At 40.4% G+C, this 22,389-nt stretch overlaps 1 protein-coding gene across 1 annotated transcript in view; it reads right to left on the reverse strand.

The window, feature by feature from the left end:
- Positions 1-22,389, reverse strand: part of KDM1B (lysine demethylase 1B) — an 84,097-nt gene that overhangs the window by 15,423 nt on the left and 46,285 nt on the right. Inside the window, exons 8-14 of the mRNA XM_089682268.1 lie at positions 21,590-21,788; positions 21,304-21,488; positions 17,821-17,997; positions 17,545-17,619; positions 16,912-17,049; positions 15,166-15,337; positions 6,799-6,926 (exon numbers count right to left, since the gene is read on the reverse strand). Of these exons, the coding sequence (XP_089538394.1) occupies positions 6,799-6,926; positions 15,166-15,337; positions 16,912-17,049; positions 17,545-17,619; positions 17,821-17,997; positions 21,304-21,488; positions 21,590-21,788 (1,074 nt within the window). The remainder of the gene's footprint in view (positions 1-6,798; positions 6,927-15,165; positions 15,338-16,911; positions 17,050-17,544; positions 17,620-17,820; positions 17,998-21,303; positions 21,489-21,589; positions 21,789-22,389) is intronic.

Here is a 22,389-nt window from a genome sequence, read left to right on the forward strand (position 1 = left end):
CATATTAACTGGAGTGATAGGTCCCCTAGTTTTGTGTGGGAATGTTTTTACTGGGGAGAGTGATGTAGTGTTTCCAGCACATTCAGTTGGAGACCGCCACTCTCTGTGTTGTTAAGTGATGCTGTGGACCACACCAGGGGCGGACTGACAACTCATGGGGCCCCCAGGCAATAGGGGATCATGGGGCCCCATGTCCTTGCCCAAACTAGAAAAAGCCTATGAAAAAGGTACCAGGGGCATCTCATAGGGCCCCCTACTGACCCCGGGCCCTCGGACAGTGCCCGAGTTTCCAAATGCTCAGTCCGCCCCTGAACCACACACAGTGCGACCACACAGAAACTCCTGGCCAACCAGATCCTTTGTAAGTCCAATTGTTACCTTTAGGGACAGGTATGAGAAAGAAGGGTTGTCCTTTGCAACATGTTATTGCCTCTCCCTTCTTCCACCAGCACGTAGAGGTTACCACAAGGCATAAGACAATGGCACTGGACGCTGTTTATTGGCAGTCCTTTCACAGCTGTCAAAGCAGGTCCCTGTGATGCCGGCCAGGGTATCTGGAGCTGCCGTTCCTGTACACAGCCTTGCTTTGTCTCCACCTTGGTAAATCCTACCACTTGTACAGATTTCCAAGAATTTTACCTGTAAGTGTACTATTATTTTCTTGTAATAAATGATTACTGTCATGATAATCAGGATCCCATACTCCTGTTTTCTTTATGTTTGAGACTGACATAGCTGCTGCCCAAAGGTGTCTGCTTTACCAGTCATCCAGAATGCAGACCCCCTAAGACAGAAATTATGTTACTGGCAGGATCACCAGGTGAAATAAAGGGGAAAAAAAACCCAAAAGAAGAAAACTAAGGCATCCACCACATCTAAGGTTTAATAAGCTGTAATATACTACATTTTTAGTTTTTGGGCTTAATATCGCTTTAACCACCTCAATACCGCAGTAGGTACTGTATATATACAGCCTCATATTAAGGTGGTTATATCAGAATCCTGGTTGCAGCTACAATCTGATCCTGATATCAATCTTTGCAGCCAGCGATTCTCTTTAAGGTAAAAGTGGCTAAACAGCAACTCAATCACTTTAACACAGCCCTTCCAGCCACTGCCTTCCACCAGGGAACTGGACTGATGCAACTGCTCTAATCCAGTGCACTCTAAAGAGTGAAAGGAAGGGAAGTTCCTACCCCCCTTCTGTGGTGTCAGAAAATGAAAGCATTTCTGGCTTGTAAAGCAGCCAATCAAACTGATCTGTTTCAATGGCTGCTCTGGAGGCACAAATGAGAGATATGTGGTCTCACAAACCCCAGAGCTCTTCATAAAGAGGACTTGTCACAGCCCATGCTATCACAAAAACTGACCCACACTGATGTTATGTTATTCTGGTATTACAAAACATTAGTACTTGTTATACTATTGCTAATATCTATCTCCCTTCTCAGACGGAATTGGACAGATTAAACCACTCTATAATTAAGGCAGTTGATGTTGCTGGGGATCTAACATTCTTGCAGGAAATTTTAATATGGGAATGGAACACCTTCTTGACAGATTTTGTAATAACAAAATGTATTCTTGGATTTTAAAGGATTGAACTGAAGGTTACAACTTTATGTAATGTATGGAGATGAAAATAACCTGAGAGTAGAGAATATTCTTGTCAGTCAGACTCTCATAATACCCTGTCCAGATTGTATAGGTTTTAAACAAGACTGATGTACTTAAAGTGTTCAGTATAACATACTGACCAAAGCCATCTTTGATTATGTTCCCTTGGAGCTTCTACCTACTACAACACCTGCTCCAGGTATCCAAACTTGGAGGATGGGTCCATACTGCCCAAGTAGGGAAAGACATGACTAATTTTTGGCATGAAAATGAACAGGACTTCTCTGAATATCTTAAATGGGAAGCCTTTAAAGTCACTATGAGAGTCTCTTATGCGATTGGTGTGGGTAAACGTAAAAAAGCTAAAGGAGAAAAATTGTCCCAATTGGGTTAGGCAGACTAAAAAAACTATTACCAGGTGCAACATGTTTTTGAATCAGGAGATAAAAATGGCCACCTACTTGCCTTTTAAGCTAAGCCAATACCTGAAATCTTCACAATCCTATGAATTTATGACCAAAGGGTACCCTACAAACCTCCATAGACCTGATTATGGAAGTGTTCCTCCAATTCTATGTTAAACTAAATGAGTCTCATGCATTACGTAGTTTGCTAATCTTTTGTCATACCTCGAGTCAATCACTTTACCAACCCTTAATCCTGCACAAAAAGAGTTCCTTGAGGCCTCACTTACTAGTGGGCAAACAGAACAAGCTTTATCTACATTCACTAAACAAAAAACTCCAGGACTTGATGGTTTCCCCCCTTGGATGCTATTTAATACATAAAGAACTATTGATTCCAATTCCTACTAATATTACTGTATATAAAGCTATCTTTGAATCTCAGATACATCCACCGTCCATAAGGGAAGCCCTGATAATATTAGTTCTGAAACCCAACAAAGATTGTGAATCCGTCAGACTAATTTCACTAATCCGTACAGATCTTAAAATTAGCTCTTATGTATTGTCAATCTAACTAAACTTTCATTATTACTCTCTAAATCTGACCAAACCGTATTCATTCCATGTATGTACACAAATATTAATATCCAAAGACTTTTTACCAATCTTCAGTTTACTAATTCCTCCACAGCTCCGCAAACCAACATGGCTTTTGATTTTACCAAATAGCCCCATCCAATTGGTGTTTTGCATAAATATGGAGTTGGTGAAAAATGTTTAACTTGAATACAGTTACTATATATTCAACCTGCTGGATGCATTAGCGCAGGGTGGATAAAAATCAATGATTTTTTTTTAAAAATCAAAAAAATCTGATTTTTTTAATTTAAATCGGATTTTTTTAAATAAAATGCTTTTTGAGGAAAATATATTACCATCCAAAGGTTATTCCATCATGAAATAAACATTAGTTTTTTAATTATGTAGAATAAGGCTGTATATGTTTAATTTTTTTGGTAAATAAATTCCATTAATCCATTCACAATGTCATGGTCTTCCAGAGGTTATTGTGAGATTATTGGGCAGTTTCTCTGCCTACAAGATATTATCACAGATGTTGGTTTACTTTTGCAGTTCTCAAAACTGAATTTGACTCAGCGGAGATCACATGCCTCTTCTTCACAGCAAAAATGTTATAACATGAACAGAGTTAAGAAAAAGACCTTAATCCTAACTTCTACAAACCTATGAATACAGAATCAACCCCTTCAGTGCTAAGTTTCAAGAAGTTCAATGAATAGAATAGAAACAATATTTCCTGATTGTTTGGAGTGGAATAGATCTGCACAAGAAGAAAGTGAAACTAAGTGTGAGGAGGAAGGGGCTGACAGTCTAAGTTTCTTAAAATATATATATTTTGTTTAGCCAAATTAGTTAACAAACATGGATGTTTGTTTAAGCAAATCACATATGCTGGAATGTTATTGTTTCAGTTGAATAAATCTATTTAAATTGTTATTATTAAGGTAAAGATTATTTTTCTCCTTCCTAAGTACAACAAAAAAAGTTGTCCAAATATGAATGATTAACCTATTAAACTGGGGATAAAAAAACTAATATGAAAATTTGTTATTCTAAAAATCTTCATCTACTTGTATATTAAAGTTATACCAGCAAGAATTAGTCTTTATGTAGAAAACTAGGATTTAAATCAAGCCTTACTGACTAGTGATTTAAATCGTGGTTTAAATCAGTTTGATTTAAATCAAATCCACCCTGCATTAGCGTTAGTAGGATTATTTCTGAGCCCTTCCTTATCCAGATAAGTGCAAGGCAGGGATGTTCACAGTCTCCACTCCTGCTTGATCTTGCAGTTGAATCGATGACAGAACTCATAAGAGTTTCACCACTGCTAAAATACATTCATATCAGTACACTGCAAGACTAAATTTCCCTACATGCGGATGATAAGTTGTACTTAACAGATCCCCAATATACAAATGACAGCTTGTTAAGCAGCATTCAAAGCTTTGGTAATCACGCTGGTTTTAAAGTTAATTAGACTAAATCTCACATATTTTGATGGACCACTGCCTAGATTTTAGCCTCCTGGCAGACTGGTCACTAAAGCTTACTGACAGATTTAGATATCTGGGAAGTAGAGAAACAGTTTGCCCTACCTAGCTATGCAGTGATAAATGTACATCCCATAATTCACAGTCTTCAAGAATGGAATTGCAACGTTTACAAAATTATTATAATACCACTGTTAAATGTTTCACTTTACACTGCAGTTACAAATTTGTTCGGCTAAACACCAATTCATTCAGCTGTTTGCACAGAATTTTCCAAACACAGTGTAGAAGACTCCCTCATACTATTTCCCTTGCTGATTGAATGTGGTAGGATATTGACTCTATTGGTGAATAACTCTCATAGTCGAATGTTCTTATACAGTTGTGTTCAAAATAATAGCAGTGTGTTGAAAAAAGTGAATAAAGCTCAAAATCCTTCTAATAGCTTTTATTTCCATACACACAAATGCATTGGGAACACTACACATTCTATTCCAAATCAAAACATGAAGGAAAATGTATCAAATTTGTGTTGTTCCTCTAAAAAAAATTGAAGAAAAGTGAATATTAGACTGTTCAAAAAAATAGCAGTGTTTGTATTCTTCTTTACAAACTCAAACATTCACTATACAAAATGAAAAATGTTTGAAGATTTTGATTTCCTTTGAATCACTTAATGAATATTTAGTTGTAGAAGCACTGTTTCTGAGAACTGCTGTACATCTGTGTTGCATGGAGTCAACCAACTTCTGGCACCTCTGAACAGGTATTCCAGCCCAGGATGATTGGACTACATTCCACAGTTCTTCTCTATTTCTTGGTTTTGCCTCAGAAACTGCATTTTTGATGTCACCCCACAAGTTTTCTATTGGATTAAGATCCGAGGATTGGGCTGGCCACTCCATAACGTCAATCTTGTTGGTCTGGAACCAAGATGTTGCACACTTACTGGTGTGTTTGGGGTTGTTGTCTTGTTGGAACACCCATTTCAAGGGCATTTCCTCTTCAGTATAAGGCAGCATGACCTCTTCAAGTATTCTGATGTATTCAAACTGATCCATGATCCCTGGTGTGCGATAAATAGGCCCAACACCGTAGTATGAGAAACATCCCCATATCATGATGCTTGCGCAACCATGCTTCACTGTCTTCACAGTGTACTGTGGCTTGAATTCAGTGTTTGGGGGTCGTCTGACAAACTGTCTCCAGCCACTAGACCCAAAAAAAGAACAATCTTACTTTCATCAGTCCACAAAATGTTGCGCCATTTCTCTTTAGGCCAGTCAATGTGCTCTTTGGCAAATTGTAACTAACCTCTTCAGCACGTCTTTTTTTCAACAGTGGGACTTTGCGGGGGCTTCTTGCAGATAGCTTGGCTTCACATAGGCGTCTTCTAATTGTAACAGTACTCACAGGTAACTTTACACCTTCTTTGATCTTCCTGGAGCTGATTGTTGGCTGAGTCCTTGCCATTTTGGCTATTCTTCTATCCATTCGAATGGTAGTTTTTTGCTTTCTTCCACGTCTTTCAGGTTTTGGTTGCCATTTTAAAGCATTTGCGATCATTTTAGCTGAGCAGCCTATCATTTTCTGCACTTCTTTATATGTTTTCCCTTCTCCAATCAATGTTTTAATCAAGGTACTCTGTTCTTCTGAACAATTTCTGGAACGACCCATTTTCCTCAGAATTTCAGAGAGAAATGCACTGTAACCAGCATGTACAACATTTGCTGCCTTCCTTCCTTAAATAAGGGCAATAATTGTCACCTGTTTTTCAAAGAATGAATGACCTCACTAATAGAACTCCACACTGCTATTATTTTGAACATGCCCCTTTCAATGAGTGATTCAATTATACAGAATCAGCAGCATGCATGTCATGACTGTTGGGTCTGTTGGATTTCTATTACTCTACTACACCTGCTAGTAAATTATTTGCCACGTAGAAATATCATTTCTACCAAAAACAGTGATTGATCAGGTTAGTGATGTCTGACTGCTATTATTTTGAACACAACTGTAGGTATTTTCTCTTAGAACTAAATGTTAGGGAATGTTACTTTCACCCAGCGAAAGGCAACAATGAAACCATTACACATACATATTACAAACATTTTGGGTATTATTTGTTATGCTTGCATGAGAAGCAGACTTTTTTATAAACAGACTCCTGGGTGTTTGTAAAGGAAATTTGTGAAAGATGTATAGGCTGCAGTTGCTAAACTTTTTTAAGAAAAGTAGTTACCTGGTTGTCATGCTGATTCAATGACTACAATTATTTAAATCATTGTCCTAGGCCACACATAGATACTCATTTGCTGTATGTGTTTTCTAGATGTACACATCTATGCTGAAACCAGACACAATGGGGTTGATTTACTAAAACTGGAGAGGGAAAGAGTCTGGTACATCTATGCATGATAGCCAGTTAGTTTCTAACTTCAGCTTGTTCAATCAAGCTTTGACAATAAAACCTGGAAGCTGATGGGTTTCTATGCAAATCTGCACCAGATTTTGCACTCTCCACTTTTAGTAAATCAACCCTAGTGTGTAGAAGGTTAAAATCAATATTTAATCCCAAAATGTAAAAAAAAAAATCAGTGGCAATGGGTAGCTTTACAACGTTCAAAAAGCATAATCTATTATTTTACTTCAGGATTATGCACAGATAAATGTGCAAAAAATGAACAAGAACTCACATTATGCAGATTGCTTCCACAAGCATATTCCAGATTCCCAAGGTGGAACTGTAAAACCTTTTCCTCAACATCTGTGAACTGGATTCCAGATTCTTGAATGAATGTTTTGTAGATCTCTTGTATCTTATCTAATAAAAAAAAGTGTATGCATTACATGGCAGAACAGTAACATGTAGTAGTGAAATAATGCCTTAATTTGGCTACAAAACTGAACTTATATCCTAGTGAAGAGTAGGTATGATTAATGGATACCAAGATACGGTTGATATAGTACAGATAACTAACAAAAGTAAAGCTTTGATTGTAAAGCTGGCCATGCGTGAAAGATCAAATCTGCCATCTTGGCTTTGACTTGCTCTTGGTCACCCCCGTCTTATTAGGAGATGTAACCATATTTGCCGTTTGAAAAATGAGTGGTCCAGTCAGTATTGCACAAATTGGTATAGATTACAACTGTGCCCAAAATGTCACCTGCAGGCTTTCACCACACTATCCAATAAGAGAAACACAAACTAACACCCTTTATAAAATGCCCCTTTTTAAAACAAATAGTAAGCATTTCTATATACTTTTCCCTTCTTTCTTTGGCAAAGGGTGGATACTCCTCATTTGCTGATGCATGAGTAAGCTGTCAGAAAACTAGGTGATCCCATCCTTCAGTACCATCAAACAGGAAAAATATATAGAGGCCTATTCAAAAAGAATTGCAATTTCCACAGGGCATTTGCAATTTCCACTGGGCATTTGCCCATATGCATTTTACAGCATTTAGCTATTAAAGAAAAAAATATTTACCTTAGTCATTTATCAATTTATCAAGTCCTCAATGTTTTGCAAGTAGGTGAGATCATATTAACTTTATGTACAGTTATGGCATAACATAAAGCTATTATGGTCTCACCTCTTGCTACATTCAGTCTGATCCAGCCATGTGCTCACCCTCTCTGAAGTCTGCATTCAGCACTGCCATACACAGGATTTCATTTCCTGCTACATTCAGCCACATGCTCCCGCTCTCTGATCCCCACCTCCACAGTCTGCATACAGCTGCTGCCATACACAAGAGCTCTCCTCCTGCCACATTCGGCTATGTGCCCCTGCCCTCTGCACTCCTCCCGGCACTGCCCTCTGAGTCCACAGGAACTGGCACTACAGAGGAGGCATCAGGTACCAAGGCACACTGACAGTACTTACTGTCAGTGCACACTGAAAACAAAATTGGATGAATATACATCTGCCACAATATTGATTTGCGGCAGAACCTCAGTTGATAAACCCTGTGTTATGGATCTACAGAACAGTGCAGCAAAGCAAATCATTCATTACTGTGCTGTTCTCCAGCAGCCTTCCTCTTCTGTCTGTCCCAGGCTCTTGTACGTTATATCACCTGGGATGGATGAGAGGAGAGCTAGTGGGGATCAAGGGAAAAGACATGCTACAGCAACTTCCCTGTGCTATTCTGCATGAGGAGGAAAGCAACTCCCTGTACTCTGCCTAGTGACCTCCCGCTGTACTCTGCCTTGGTGATCCCATGTACCCCACCCTCTGTCCTTTTATTGACATGACCAGTTTATCCCATTCTGCGGGGCTGATTGTGGTACAAAGCCAGGAACAACACTGCAGTTTTAAGAAGTGTTGGCTGAAGCCTCTCTCCAGGAAGCAGTAGTTTCAAAGTGGGTCGCACACGGTGGACAGAACAACAGGATTACTTTTAATTACTATGCTGCACTGAGGGGTAGAAGAGGGGTACCTGTAAATAGAGAGTCTGGAATTTTTCTTCCTGGTTGTGGGGATATTTATTATGTCTGCACAGTGGCCAAGTTCACACCATGTGCAGAAACGTCAGTTATTCTGCACCTGTCTGCAATGGCACAAAAAACCACCCAACGCCAACATTGTGGTGTGAACAGGGCAAGAGACATCAATTATTTTCATGATATCCTTGCAGAGCCCTACATTAAAACGCACGTCTCTGCACATGGTGTGAAAAGCACAAAATATTTTATGATATTAAAATCTGCACCATTTTTCCATCAATTCTTATGCATGTACTGTATGCTGTGAATCAGTCCTAACTGTTCCCGCAGTCTGCTGCCTTATTTATGAATCACAATATTTGGGTGTTTTGTTCAAGCTCTGTAACGCCTCGTTCACACCGAATGTGAATGAAAACTGATGAAAAAAACACAAAGATTTCATTTGCATAGAATATTTTAGGCTTGTTCTCAACATGTGCTAAGACATGCCTTTTTCTAACATAGGTCGCTGCGAGGATAGAAAGAAAACAATTGATTTCTATGTGCCCTGTTCACAGCGCAATTTTGGTGTCAGATGAGGGTATTATTTTACAACATAATAGAGGAATTTAATTAACAAACAAGATCCACTCCTCACATTTAAATTCAAATAAGATTTCCCGCTCAGTTTTTAACATACAGTAAAAGAGAGATTCCAACTGCAATCAAGATTCACCAATCCTTTAAAAATGAAATCAAGATTTGTCCATTACCTGCCCCTTTACACATACAGTGAATCCTATGAAAAAGATAGCCAAATACAGATGGATAAATGTGCAGCAAACATTATCTGTGAGAAATGCCCAACGCATCCTTTGTACATAGACCCCACAGATATAATTTTCAGAAGCAAAACTGTGTTTTTTAGGTTTCTGATTAAATAATGTGTTGTCCTGCACAAAGAAGATTGTGTTTTTTTCTATAGCCTTGTACTGTATGTGTGAATATACTTAATGTCATATGATCTGAGGCTTGGGAGTCCAGATATGGAAATAGTGATAAGAAGAACAGGACATGACAAATGCATTACAAGCTAATTCATTATCCTGAATGAGGTATTGTAAAATCTGGGAAAAGAAGCAGGGGCGTTTTGAGTGTATGTAAACTCTAAGAATACATTTCTCTTATTTGCTCCTTTTTAACCTGTTAAAACACAAGTTTAGTCAAAATAAAAACACAAAAATGAGAAGAAAGGGCACTGCTTACAGTCAATAAGATGTGTCTCTTGTGCTCCTGTCTCCCTTCAAATCTTCCTCCATTGGCCCTCCCTCTATCACTGCCACTATAATATTCTTGTATGATGGGGTTAATAGAACTAAGGAAGCTGTGACAGGCACTCATCAAGAGTGTTCGACTATCTGCCTTTTCCACTCAGCTCCCCTGTTCCATAAATGAAAAAATTATCTATGAATGGAGAACAGTTGGATGATTGAAAGGTCTGCCTTCTCCATTCATAGATCATTTTTCATTCATAGAAGCTGTAGTATGGTTCCTATTATTGGAGGAGTTGAGCAGTAAGGGCGGGCATAGTCGGGCACTCTTAATGAGTGCCGGTCACAGTTCCCTCATTTCTATTAACCGCCACCTCACCAGAGATTTCAACAGGGGAGGTGTTGGGGGGTTGATATAAGAGGATTTGAGCTAACAAAGGAGGGGTTATGGAGATTAGGAGGGGGGAGGGAGATGAGGAGATGAGGGGCTGAAAACATGTGCACCTGAATTCAGCTGTGTTGTCAAGTCATAAAGAAGGATGACACTATTGGGTTGATTTATTAAAACTGAAGAGTGCACAATCTGGTGCTGCTATGCATGGTAGCTAATCAGCTTCTAACTTCAGCTTGTTCAATCAAGGCCGGCCATACATGGATCGATTATCAAAGATTTTTTTTGTTCGAAAATCGAACCTAAGAATAATCGGACGATTTTCGCTCTGTTAGTGGGGCAATGGCACCTGCCGATTTTCGTGGTTCCTCCCCATTTCGTTTATCGGGCATGCTGGAAAATTCATGAAAAATATCTGATTCTCAAAACCATTGGAGGCACCATCGGATTACAGAATGAACGATGTTTTAGATTTTCGATCGAAAAATCATTCGAAATTCGACCCATGTATGGCCTGCTTAAGCTTTGCCAAAAACCCTGAAGCTGATTGGTTTCTATGCAGAACTGCACCAGAATTTGCAATATCCAGCTTTAGTAAATCAACTCCTATATGTCTGGTGCATCAACAGTTATTTTTCTGTACTTGCAGCATGTTTAACCTCCCTGGAAGTATGATTCTTTCCGATTTTTTGTGCTGAAAGCGGTACCATTTTTTTGCATGGAAATATGTAGTTTTCTATTGTAGGCTGTAATTTTTAGGAATAACTCACTGAAATCTGTACAAACAAGAGTCTAGTAAACATCCCGGGTAGGATAAAATTTGAAACAAGAAATCATAAATTATAATTTAATAAATAATCATAAAAAATTATAATATAATAACAATAAATTTAATTCAATAATATAATCAAACCAAAAACACTGAAATTTGAAATACAGAGACAAATTCGCACATCGCTGAGCAAAGTCGCAAAATCGTTTTCAGTGTCTGATGACGAATTTCCCCACGAATCATTATCACTCAATTCTATAAGTGGTTCTGATTTACTATAACTGTTCTCTAGCTGGTCTAAAACCGCTTTTGACGTAAAGGGACGCTTTTTGGACGTCATGGACTTTTCTAAGTTTCCAGGCAGAAAGAACAGTCAAAATGTAGGCAGGGCACAGGACAAAGCACTCGGGACAAAATGTATGTGAAATGCTTTGATACAGGAATGTTTTACTATGTGATTTTAGTGAATGTCACTTTTAAAATTTTAAAATTTCCTGCCAGTTCTGTCCCCATACATCCTGAAAGAACAGTAAAAATGCAGGCAGGGCACAGGACAAAGCAGTAGGGACAAAATGTATGTGAAATGCATTGAAACAGCATTTTTTTAAAAATTTCAAATTTGCCGCCGGTTCCGGCGCCCGTACGTCCCGACGTCACAGGGACCGAAATACGGAAGCCGGATGCCGGCATCGGCCTGAAGAGATGGCCGAGGACGCTGCAGGGGACATATCGCGGGAGCGAAGGACAAGGAAAACGCTGCAGGGACTCCCTTAGCAACGCCGCATGGTAAGCCCGAGTGTAGCTCGGGGTTACCGCTTTTGGTACTGACATTTTACCCCGAGCTACACTCGGGAATACCGCCAAGGAGGTTAAAGGGATAAAGGGAAATAGGCGTGCTATTGCAGAGATGCACTAAATATGCAATTTTTTTATTTTGCCTTGATATATGATAAGTGCATACACCAGACTGTCATTATTGCAGTTAGCACCCCTGCAAAACTTCTGTATTGTTTCAGTTGAACAAAAATTATACACACACAGAATCAGATTTTCAAGGAATAATGATCAGATAAGAAAGATGAGGGCAGCCCACGTACGAAATGGCCTCCAGACATAATTTGAAGATCAATGTTATATACATTGCCTTGAAAAAGTATTCATACCCCATGAAATGTTCCACATTTTGTCATGTTACAACAAAAAACGTAAATGTATTTTATTGGGATTTTATATGATAGACCAACACAAAGTGGCACATAATTGTAAAGTGGAAGGAAAATGATAAATGGTTTTCAAAATGTTTTACAAATAAATATGTGAAAAGTGTGGCGTGCATTCTTCTTTGCAAAATAGCTCAAGCTCTGTCAGATTGGATGGAGAGCATCTGAACAGCAATTTTCAAAGTCTTGCCACAGATTCTCAATTGGATTTAGGTCTGGACTTTGACTGGGTCATTCTAACACGACTATGCTTTGATCTAAACCGGGTGTCGGCAACCCGCGGCTCCAGAGCCGCATGCGGCTCTTTTTCACCTTTGCTGCGGCTCCGGAGCACACTGCCCACCAGGTGACAGGCAATAGGGTTGCCGTAGCTCAGTGGTCGGCAAGCCGCGGCTCTTTTAACCTCCCTGGCGGTTTTCCCGAGTGTAGCTCGTGGTAGAATTTCTATACCACGAGCTACACTCGGGCTTACCATGCGGCGCTGCTTTGGGGGTCCCTGCAGCACTTACCTTGTCCTTCGTTCCCGCGATGTGTCCCCTGCAGCGTCCCCGGCCATCTCCTCCGGCCGATGCCGGCATCCGGCTTCTGTGTCCTGTCCCTGTGACGTCGGGACGTACGGGCGCCGCCGGCGGCGGGAAATTTAAAAAATTTAAAAAATGTCTTTTTTTTTTTTTTCAATTTTCAATAGTAAAACATTGCTGTTTCATCCCATTTCACATACATATTGTCCCTAGTGCTTTGTCCTGTGCCCTGCCTGCATTTTGTCTGTTCTTTCTGCCTGGAAACTTAGAAAAGTCCATGGCGTCCAAAAAGCGTCCCTTTAGGTCAAAAGCGGTTTTAGACCGGCTAGAGAACAGCGATAGTAAATCAGAACCACTTGCAGAATTGAGTGATAATGATTTGTGGGGAAATTTTCCTAAAAATTACAGCCTACAATAAAAAACTATTTCCATGCGAAAAAATGGTACCGCTTTCAGCACAAAAAATCGGAAGGAATCATACCGCCAGGGAGGTTAATGCAGCTCTTCTGTGTGCCGGGCGCCCGCTCCCCTCCCTCCTCTCGGGCGGCCGCCCCAAAAGTCAGGACTCTGCAGCTAGCCTAGCAATGGGCAAACTACGGCCCGGCGGACCTTATAATCCGGCCCGCGGAGCGTGGCAAACATTGGCTGTCAGGATGTAGGCGGGGCAGCGTGACGAACTCCTCTCCTCTCACAGTCCGCCCTGAAGACCAGAACTGCGCGGGAACACGGCGAGAGGAACGCGCGGAGTACAGGTAAGTGAATTGACACAATATGGGAATGAATTACTATAGGGGGGATGAATTACTATAGGGGGGATGAATTACTATAGGGGGGATGAATTACTATAGGGGGGATGAATTACTATATGGGGGATGAATTACTATATGGGGGATGAATTACTATAGGGGGGATGAATTACTATATGGGGGATGAATTACTATATGGGGGATGAATTACTATATGGGGGATGAATTACTATAGGGGGGATGAATTACTATGGGGGATGAATTACTATATGGGGGATGAATTACTATAGGGGAGATGAATTACTATAGGGGGGATGAATTACTATGGGGGATGTATTTTCAGTTTTAAAAATGTGGCTCTCAAAATAAATTTTAATCGTGGTTTTGGCGAGATTTGGCTCAGTTGAAAAAAAAGGTTGCCCACCACTGATCTAAACCATTCCATTGAAGCTCTGGCTGTATGTTTAGGGTCGTTGTCCTGCAGGAAGGTGAACATCCGCTCCAGTCTCAAGCCTTTTGCAGACTATAACATGTTTTCTTCTAAGATTGCCCTGTATTTGGCTCCATCCATCTTCCCATCAACTCTGACCAGCTCCATGTCCCTGCTAAAGAAAAGCATCCCCACAACATGATGCTGCCACCACCACGTTTCATGGTGGGGATGGTGTATTCAGGGTGATGTGCAGTGTTAGTTTTCCACCACACATAGCATTTTGTTTTTAGGCCAAAAAGTTAAATTTTGGTCTCATCTGACCAGAGCATCTTCTTCCACATATTTGCTGTGTCCCCCAGATGGCTTCTTGCAAACAGAAAATGGGACGTCTCATGGTTTTCTTTCAACAATGGCTTTCTTCTTGCCACTTCTCCATAAAGGCCAGATTTGTGGAGTGCACAACTAACAGTTGTCCTGTGGACAGATTCTCCCACCTGAGCTGTGGATCTCTGCAGCTCCTCCAGAATTACCATGGGCCTCTTGGCTTCTTCTCTGATTAACGCTCTCCTTGCCCGGCCTGTCAGTTTAGGTGGAAGGCCATGTCTTGGTAGGTTTGCAGTTGTGCCATACTCTTTCCATTTTCAGATAATGGATTGAACAGTGTTCCATAAGATGTTTGAAAAGCTTTGGATATTTTTTTATAACCTAACCCTGCTTTAAACTTCTCCACAACTTTATCCCTGACCTGTTTGGTGTGTTCCTTGGCCTTCATGATGCTGTTTGTTCACTAATGTTCTCTAACAAACCTCTGAGGGCTTCAAAGGACAGCTGTATTTATACTGAGAATACATTACACACAGGTGGACTCTATTTACTAATTAGGTGACTTCTGATGGCAATTGGTTCCACTAGATTTTAGTTAGGGGTATCAGAGTAAAGGGGGCTGAATAGAAATGCACACCACACTTTTCAGATATTTGTAAAAAAATTTGAAAACCATTTATCATTTTCCTTCCACTTCACAATTATGTGCCACTTTGTGTTGGTCTATCACATAAAATCCCAATATAATACATTTACATTTTTGGCTGTAACATGACAAAATGTGGACAATTTCAAGGGGTATGAATACTTTTTCAAGGCACTGTATATAACATTGATCTTCAAATTATGTCTGGATGCCATTTCTTGGTAAGTAATCGGCGCATTGATGGACAACCTTAGCTATGTCCTTAGTATTTACTAAAACTGTATAAATATATTGTGTGAATAGATACCTCCAAGTGGAACATCTTGTTGTTGACCCTTATCTTTACGCCACTCTGCCACAACATCCAGTATAGCATTAAAATGAAAATCCATACGCTTGTCTATAGAAGGATCTGTTAACCTTCCGCCTTCTTGTATCAAATCACACTTTTCCCTCAGTTTGCGCATTGTTATACCAAGCTGTGATTTCAATAGTAAAGAATAAATAAGGGGAACTTCCAAAACATGAGGTATAAACAAAGAAGCATTGAGGTTACTCAAATTCAAACATAGCAAATAGTAAAGTTAAACATAGCAATCAAACACAATTCTAAACTGCAATCACTTTATCAGTCATCAGAAATCTGAAATAAGATAGAAAAACAGAAATAGCTATTCTGATTTTACATAACTAAAGAGAAGACAGAAACAGAACCTCGGTTACAACAGTTCATGTGATCATCATTCAATGTAGCTAAAAAAAAAGAAACTATACCATGCAATGGGTCTACTGTACAAGAATGTCACCACACACAGGACGTTAACAGAGTACCACGGGAGTTCATCATTACAGCTTCCAAGGTGTAAAAGGCTGGACATTTTTAGCCGAATTTCTACTGTTTTTTGCTGATTACACAGAGATGAGTAGATGGCTTGTGCTACTGCCATAGAAACAAATGCTGTATGCAACCTGAACAATGGATGTGCAGGCCAGATGAGAAATTCTTTGGAAGGTAATGGATAATCATTCAAAAATAAAACCTCTTGTATGACCTGTACCACATATAAAATCTATTGTATGACTTGTAACATATATAAAATCTCTTGTATGACTTGTACCTGATATAAAATCTAACAAGGGAAGACCTTTAAAAGCTTTCATTGGATCACTTTTGACATCAAGCAGGACTATTGTTAAGGTTGGGAGTAGTACTCTAGGAACCTGCCCAATAATATTCTGATTGATTTTAGGACATCTACACATGGAATATTAGGCAGGTAATACAACGCTGGTTGCACCACTACAGTATGTGGCCAAATAAATTTAGGCAGCTCAGTACATACATTTCTAGGGAATACTGTGCTTCCAGACCTAATGTATTTCACCAATGTAGTGACCATAAGTGTGGGATGGACATAAACAAAAGTATATTACCACATCCCAAATGTATTTCTACAACTTATTACTAAACGTAACTGCCTTTATCAAATTGACATGCATTTTGAAATGTCCACTCTTTGCTGAATCCTTTTATGTTTAAAGCTAAATTCCAGGCAGAATTAAAGGACACAAACTCATTCAGTTTTGTATTCGTTAGTACAACAAATTTACATTTTAAAAACAATGTAAGAATTTGATCTGGTATCAGCCTTTTCCATTCCTTGTAAAGCATAGTTCACATTGGAAGAGGGAGAAGCAGCACAGTGAGCCACTCAGCTGTGCTCATGTGCTAGTAAGGGATATGTTGATATGAGGAGAGTGACAGAATGACGAGTTCATTATTGGTCCAGTCACAGGCTGTAGAAGAAATGAGACTTGTTAACAATAGTAACTGCAGCAGAGAAAAATCAGGTCTCTTGGCCTGCTAGACAAAGATGTGCTGTGTGCCAAGGCTGTGCAAATCACAGGAGCAAATGAACAGAAATACAAATTGCTTGGCAGGTAAAACAGTTCTCTTATATATCATCCATCTGTGTTTTTAGCAGATTGCCTGGAGTTTAGCTTTAAAAAAAGACAATCCTAAATGTTAAACACAAAGACAACAGAAACCCACTTGCTCACACATTAATGCAATAGGGTTGTTGATGCAGCCATTCACAATCTGGGCTCCTTTTCCCACAGTGACTCCCTTAAAAAACTTATCATCCCAAACTCTGCCACCGATCCTGTCTCTCGCTTCTAGGACCATCACCTAAAAAAAACACAAAATGCAGGTATAAAACCACCAGAAATAAAATGATAATTTAATTAAATGTATGCAACTATTGGGCCAATATTAAAGGGAGTTTTCTGACTACCCTTTCTCTGTTCAAATACTTTCCACTTTAGCTGAACATGACTATTTTAGGGGCTATTGACAGGATACATGCCGCAGGTAATTACAAGCAGAAAAGAATAAACCTCTCCAGGTCACTTTTTGTATTGCAAGGACTTTAGCAAACTTCACTGCAAGGCTGCACATAAACCCAGAAGCACCAGGTATTTTCCAGTTATGACCACTGAAGAAGGGGTGTTGGGGGAGCCTGGAAAATTAAGTATTAGGTTGCGGATGGGGCTTTACACAAAGTCACTTTTGCCCCAAATCGGTAGTGACAGTGTCCCTTTAAGTTAGGAATGTCTTCCTGTCAACATAGAATTTTCAGAGAAACAAACAACATAGCAGGACATAAAAAGTCTCCTTGCATACCTTGATTCCAAAGTTGTGTAATTCTCGAGCAGCAGCCAGTCCTGCTGGTCCTGCCCCAATGATAATCACAGACTTCTGTAACATTAAGAAAAAGTAAGGATGCTTTTTATATATCATGTGGATATTGGAGAGACACAGCTACAGAACAGTCAATACATACAGTATGTCACAGAAGTCAGAATTCAAATAATGTACTCAATGAAAAATAAAATTTGTAAGTAACACACTGGTCATCCCCCCATTCCAGAAGTTTCAGAATGTTCCCTGTCTACTCACATTGTGGTATTCCTTTGGAAGAAGATAATGGCTGGGTGCAACAGACAAAACTCCAGTGTTAACCAGTCCTTTCCTGATCATGAAGTACAGAATCCTTTCCAACTCTTGTACACAACGGATGCGAACCAGGCCCCGTACCATTATATGGTGAGCACATGTCTGTGTTGTGAGTACCTCCTATGGTTTAGAATACATAATGTAAAAGTATTAGAGCAAAATGTTAAAAAGACAGTTGTTTAACCTTTAGCTCAACTGCGGGCACCTTCATTTTTACAGTTTCAGATTGCTTAAAAGAGAAGTATGTACCTGAAACACATTTATACTCACCTAGGTAGATGCAGCATTGATTCGATACTGTACCTGTCCCCCACCGGCTCTGCAGTGAGAACTGAGCAATCAAACACTGCTGACCACTAAGCTCTCCCCCTCCACTCTGAGCAGAGTGCTGTGACTGTCAGTCACCGTCTCTCTGCTCTGCCCCTCCAGCACTCACTGGACTGCTGTGCTGAGGAGGGGGCGGCAGGGGCTGGCTCAGGCTCTCGGAGGATCACTGAGAGGCTGAGGCAGGTGTCGGTGCAGGCTTCTGGGTGGATCCCAACCACATCTTCGAGATCTTTTCGGAGCTTGCACCAGCTCTGTGATATCAGCTGAGAGCGGGCTTTAGCCTGCTGTCCGCTATAAATGTGTCACAGGAGTGCAGAATGAACTGCACTCCTGTGATCCATAGGAGAAGTACAACCAAATCGCATTGGCCATACTTCTTCTTTAAGGCCCCTTTCACACGACCATTATGTTCAGGTCCACCTGTCAGTTTTTTAGGAGGACATGACTGGACCATCCATTCATCTCCAATCATCACCCCTTCTCTTCTCCATCTACACCTCCTCCCTTGGTCACCTGATAAACTCCCATGGCTTTAAGTATCATCTCTATGCTGATGACACACAAATCTATCTTTCTACTCCTTATCTCACCCCTTCAGTCTCCTCTTTACTAACTACTAACTCATTACTAACCTACTAACCTTCCTCAAACTAAATCTTTCAAAAACGGAGCTCATACTATTCCCTCCAGCACATGCCCCCTCCCCTGACTTCTCCATCAAGATCAATAATACAACCATCAGTCCCTCCCCTCAGGCCAGGGTACTAGGTGTAAACCTAGACTCCCATCTGTCCTTTCAGCCCCAAATCCAAACACTGTCCAAATCTTGTAGACTTCACCTCCGTAACATCTCCAAGATACGCCTGTTCCTAACCTAACCTCGGAAACCACTAAGCAACTTATTCACTCCCTTGTTATCTCTCGTTTTGACTATTGTAACTCCCTCCTCATTGGCCTACCTAATCGCAGGCTATCCCCTCTTCAGTCTATCATGAATGCTGCTGTCAGATTCATCCACCTTACTAACCATTCCATATCTGCCATCCCTCTCTGCCAATCCCTCCACTGACTTCCCATTGCCCAACGAATAAAATTCAAAACATTAACATTAACATATAAAACCATTTATAACTGCCCCAAATTGCATCACCAATCTTGTCTCCAAATATCACCCAAACTGTCTTCTCCGCTCCTCCCACGACCTCCTGCTATCTAGCTCCCTTGTCTCCTCCCATGCTCATCTCCAGGACTTCTCCAGAGCCTCCCCCATACTCTGAAACTCTCTACCCTAATCTGACTATCACCTACTCTGCCCACTTTTAGGCGATCTCTGAAAACCTATCTCTTCAGGGAAGCCTATCCCGCCTTCAGCTAATAACGGAATCTTCTATTCCTCCTATCAGTTCGTCCCCCACAGTTATTACCTTTTGTATCACCAGCCCCTCTCTCTTAGATTGTAAGCTCCAAGGAGCAGGGACCTCCTAACCCTCTTGTATTGAACTGTATCATTGCTGTTATTTCTTCCTTTATATTGTAAAACGATGAGCAAACTGTTGGCACTATATAAATCCTGTATTATAATAATATTCTCTATGACTGGCAGGTGTAAATGGACTTGTCCACAGCCCAGCACTCACTGGAAAGCTGGGCTGTGGAGTGGGCAGCAGGGACTGGCTCAGGCTCAGGCTCTTGGAGGATCGCTGAAAGACCAAGCCAGGCTGCTGGGTAGATCCCAACCACATCATCTGGATCTTTTCAGAGCTGGACCGGGCTAAAGCCCGCTGTCCACTAAAAATGTGTCACAGGAGCACAGAATGACCAGCACTCGACCATTCTGATCAGGTCTACCTGGCAGTTTTTTTAGGAGGACCTGACTGGACCATCCATTCATCTCTATGGACTGGCAGGTGTAAGCGGACTTCAGTTTACCCCTGCTTACCTCTGATCTGGTCCGCTAAAAACATGTGTACGCGGATCAGAGGTAGTCGGTTTGTTTGCACCTGACCACCCATAGAGCACAGTAGGCTCAGTCTGTGTCCACTCTTCATAAACTGAGTGGACATGGACCTGTCATCCGCCCGCTCCACTCTGCTCAGCAAGGGACCAGCAGATTCCCTGATGAGCAAAGCAAATCCACACTGTTTGAAAGGGGCCTCAGACAGTACGTTATTAACAGTGTGATTTCTTTTGAAAGCCCCCCCATCTTAGCCTCACCAGGGATTACAGCTCCTGCAGTTCATACAGTCTCCTGCCAATATCAGGGACATCACACACGCCTTACATTTTAGTCAAAGGACCAAAATCAGTTTTTTATTTTTCAAACACATTGTAGAATCCCTTGAGTATTCTTGAAACGCATGGTGGGAATTAATAAAAAGTGTCTGAAACGAGTTCTGTCTCAAATGGGGCATCTTTTCCTGACAATTCCACATGGCTTAGAAAATGAAAAATTTAAAAGTAGATTGGCTGCACTGCAGTTCACACAAAGTTGCAACAAAGGGTCTCAAACACTTTTTGTTAATTCCCCCCATAGACCTCATTCAGCTAGTACCTCCTCCTCTTCTATGCACTTTGCCATTTACAAAGATTGCGTTTTTTGGATAAATATGTGAAATTGTCATACTCCTCTCAAGTTCTAACTGCTGTCCTTGATCCCATTGAGGAACGTTCACTTCCAGTCCCTGTGACAGCAAGACAAGAATTAAGGAAGTCGACTGTCTCTGGGACAGGAAGACACAGACAGTAGTAATAACCTCACAGGGGTTTCCAACCTTTCCCCCCACAAAATGGAAAAGGGATAGAATGTCTATAAGGTTTTTATTTGCAATTTGTGTTACCATTAAAGAGATGATCTATTATTTCCTTTCCTGATAGGAAGTGAGGGTAATTCCCAAAGAAAGGCATAGGACCACAAATAAAACCCCCTATAAAGGATCTATCCCTTCCCCACTGTTCTGTCAGAAGCTTTGCCCCTTCTTGCCTGCAGTTCCTCTCTATCATCATCAATTCATAGGTAAAATCAACAGAACACTAGAAAGTTAGGAAATCAGTTGCACCCCAATTTATTATGAACATTTTTAGAAATGCATTTTCACACACCTTACAGTTTATGTGCCAAAGGGCCAAAATCAGATTTCTCATAGCCAAATACATTGTGGGATCCCTTGAGTATTCTGGAAACTCATAGAGCTCATCCAGCTCCATTACATCAGGTCTTACACATAATGCCTTCCCACATTCATTGGGCTGGTAAAATGGCTGAAAATATGGATTAATTCTTGCAGCTGTAAAAATAAATAAAAAAGTGAATAATCTTCTCTCTTAGGGAACATCAAGCAACTGTTATCAACATGGTACATGTAGTGATAAGACATAAAGCACTCACCAGGTAAGTTTGAACCAACTCCTCTGCCTTGCTCCAATTTTCCTTCTATATGAAGACGATTAGTGGTGGTGCATGATGGACTCATTCCCACACAGTCAGGGTAATAAGCAGCCAACAATGCAGCTGCTGGACTATCTTTCAGCAATGGAGGAAGAATGAGCATCGAATACCACGGCTGAGTTGATACTTCAGATACTCTCTGACAATTAATTAAAAAAAAGAAATTTACATTCAGCTTACAGCATATGTGAGCATGGCAGAGAATGAAAAATGGTTTAAGGAAACATATTATGAAAGAAAAATGCAGGCTACAATAGCTGCAGCATTCTCCTTCTGAAAACATTAGTTGTCTGGCTCTCAATGATATGTTGGCTTTAATACTTTGGGTCAGTAACCTAAACAATTGTGCAGTAAATCCATTTCGAATAAAATCAGAACATCACTCACACAGTTCAGGAAATGCAAAGATACCTGTGGCTACCTTAGAATATTCCCCAAAACACAAAGGATTCCATATCTCCTAGCTGTTATAAGTTAAAGAAAACCTTTCCTGAGATGGCTGCATTACTTCATGAAGACAACTATTATTGACTTCTCATTCTATAAATACAAAGTTGTCTTACTAACTGGCCTGAATACGTTTTGAGTCACTAACCCAGAACAAGTATGCAAAAAAGTACTGGGCTTTTTTTTTTTTATGTTTTCTTATACCAGAGAATACTCTATGTTTGGTACAAGCACATAAGCTTTGTTTGCAAAGGAACACATCTTTCCCTGCACTGGATCTGGAGGAGATCACC

The sequence above is a fragment of the Staurois parvus genome, unplaced genomic scaffold (assembly GCF_062004578.1).
Source record: "Staurois parvus isolate SC_StPar_1 unplaced genomic scaffold, SC_StPar_1.0 ptg000287l, whole genome shotgun sequence".
Taxonomy (NCBI): domain Eukaryota; kingdom Metazoa; phylum Chordata; class Amphibia; order Anura; family Ranidae; genus Staurois; species Staurois parvus.